At 41.1% G+C, this 2,442-nt stretch overlaps 1 protein-coding gene across 1 annotated transcript in view; it reads left to right on the top strand.

The window, feature by feature from the left end:
• The window catches only part of Zgrf1 (zinc finger GRF-type containing 1), a gene marked incomplete at its 5' end in the record, with an annotated part of 95,048 nt that overhangs the window by 1,155 nt on the left and 91,451 nt on the right, over positions 1-2,442 (top strand). The window contains one exon of the mRNA XM_023710167.1: positions 1,962-2,141. Coding sequence (XP_023565935.1) covers positions 1,962-2,141 — 180 coding nt within the window. The remainder of the gene's footprint in view (positions 1-1,961; positions 2,142-2,442) is intronic.

Consider the following 2,442-nt stretch of genomic DNA (forward strand, 5'->3'; position numbering starts at 1 on the left):
TGCTGGGGGATTGAACCGCGGTCCCTGTGCTTTGCTTAGCTTAGCTTGTTCTAAGTAGGTGCTTTAGACCACTGAGCCATCTCACCAGCCCTATTTATTTATTTCTTTAGTCCCTTTTTTAAAAGAGAGTTCTACTCTGTTGGTCCACACTGTCCTGAAGTCCAGGCCTCAAGGGGTTCTTCTGTTCCAGCCTCCCGAGTAGCCATGAGAGTGCAGGTGCAGACCAGTGCAAAAAGCAAAGGGGAGGAGAGAAGTAGGGCTGTAAGTAGTGTAATGAATAAAGATGTTAGAGTTGGTTATTCTGGGTCATTCCCACACACCTCCTAGCTAACTGATCTCTTCTCCATGGCTAACTTCTCAACTTGAACATATAGATATAGATAGACTTTATGGGGTTGGTCTCAAGATTACAAATAACAGGGCAGGCCAGATAGCTCAGCAGATTAGGCAGACGCAGGGATCAGTGGTTTGATCTCTGGCATGCCCTGCCCTGCTGTGCTATGTGGTCTGGTCCTGCCCCCTGGGGTTTGCTGAGAAGGGGACTGAGACTGGATGTGATGGCAAGCCTAGCATATAGTGAGACTCTGTACTAAATACAGAAAAAAAATTTTAAAAAGATTACAAATAACTTAATGTAAAGTGCCTGGCAGTTTAGTACACTGATTATAAATAAATCAAAGTACACATTCTTAGCTTAAAGTACACATCATGTTGTATTTGGCCACAGTATTTAGTTTCATATGACAGGGATACTGGTTATACTTCTACATTTATGTAGAAGGTCTAGGTCTAGTAGATCCTTAATTGGTAGGAACCATTATTATTTTTATCTTAAATCCTTTCGTTAGTAGAGGATTAAGCTTATAGAGATTTTGTATATTTCCAAACTAGGTTGACAGTCTTATTTTTATGCCTCAATGAGCAGTGGTCATGTTGAGTGCTCTACTTGTTCACTGAAATGTTTTAAAAAATGCTTTATTTAGGGCCACCGAGATAGCTCAGTGGTCTGAAGTGCCTGCTGAGGCAAGCTTAGGTAAGCGCAGGGACCATGATTTGATCCCTAGTACCCCACGCTGCACTAACCTGCCTCCAGGGCAGGCTGAGTTGGTCACACACACACACACACACACACACACACACACACACACCCAGAGCTTCCTTTAAATGTGATTTTTGGGGTGGGAAAATAGCTCAGTGGAATAAGAGCTTGCCTGGCACGTATAAGGTCCTGAGTTCAATCCCTGGTACCATTAAAAAAAAAAAAAGAAAAAGAAAAAAGATTATTTAACCTACTATGGTGTCTAATGCCTTAAATGTATGATGATTGTAGATATCCAATTCATACTCACTTAGAATGATGTAATTGAGACTGGGTGTGGTGGTACATGCCGGTAATCCTAGCTCTTGGGAGGCTGTAAACAGGTGAATCACTATGAGTTCCATCTAATAGCCCCTGAACACCCTGTAGACCCTCCCCCCCAAAAAAAAGAATGATGTAATTGATAAGTAATAGTCCTTACTTGCAAAATGACATCTCACATATTAGCTTCTAAGTGAATTCCCTGAGAGAGCGTGATTTGTAGCCTATACTGTGCCCTTGGCATGTAGCAAGGGGCCTCCTGTAGACTCCACTTGCTTGGGCAAGTGAGACAGTTTTTAAAATTCTGTGATCCTTCTCTGTGTTTGTTGATAGTTAACTAGTGCAGCCTCATAAATTACTGAAGAATTTAGTTACTAATTCGTTCATTCAACAGTTATGTATTAACATCTACTGTGTCTTGCTCAGTATTAGTGGGCTTAATGGACGTATGGAGAATTGAAGTTCAATGCATATGAGGTTAGTGTGTTTGTATGCATGTATGTATTTTGCTGTGCTGCTGATCAAACCCAGAGTATTGCGTGTTCTAGACATTTACTTGACTGCTGAACTGTACCCATTAACATTTATTTTTAAAATTTAGGTGAAACCTGGAGATGATTTAGAAAGTGATCGCTACTTAATCACCATTGAGGAGGTGAAGGTTGCTGGACACGTAGCTGCTGGACAGGAAGTCATTGGAGAAGCACCAGGACGGAGTTCCAGGAGCGTTCCTGGGCAGTCTGGGGGGTGTCAGCCCCCTGGCCTAAAGCGGAAATTTACTGTAAGTTTCTCTCTGGACAGTACTACATCAATATATGTTCATAAAAGTGTTTCAAAAGTAATGAAGTTTTTTAAAAAAAAGTAGGGGCTGGGGAGATGGCTCAGTGGAATAAGTGCTTCCCTGGCAAATGCAAGGGCCTGAGTTCAATCCCCAGTTCCATCAAAAAAAAAAAGTAATGAAGTTTGCAGTTATTGTATCCTGCCATTTAAATGGTTCTTCATTTACAAAGAAAGGAAATAAGTCCCAGCTAGGAAAATCTTACTAATCAATGACTGTAGCTTTTCTTTTTTTTTTTTTTTTT

Source organism: Octodon degus, unplaced genomic scaffold (genome assembly GCF_000260255.1).
Source record: "Octodon degus isolate 3935 unplaced genomic scaffold, OctDeg1.0 scaffold00016, whole genome shotgun sequence".
Taxonomy (NCBI): Eukaryota; Metazoa; Chordata; class Mammalia; order Rodentia; family Octodontidae; genus Octodon; species Octodon degus.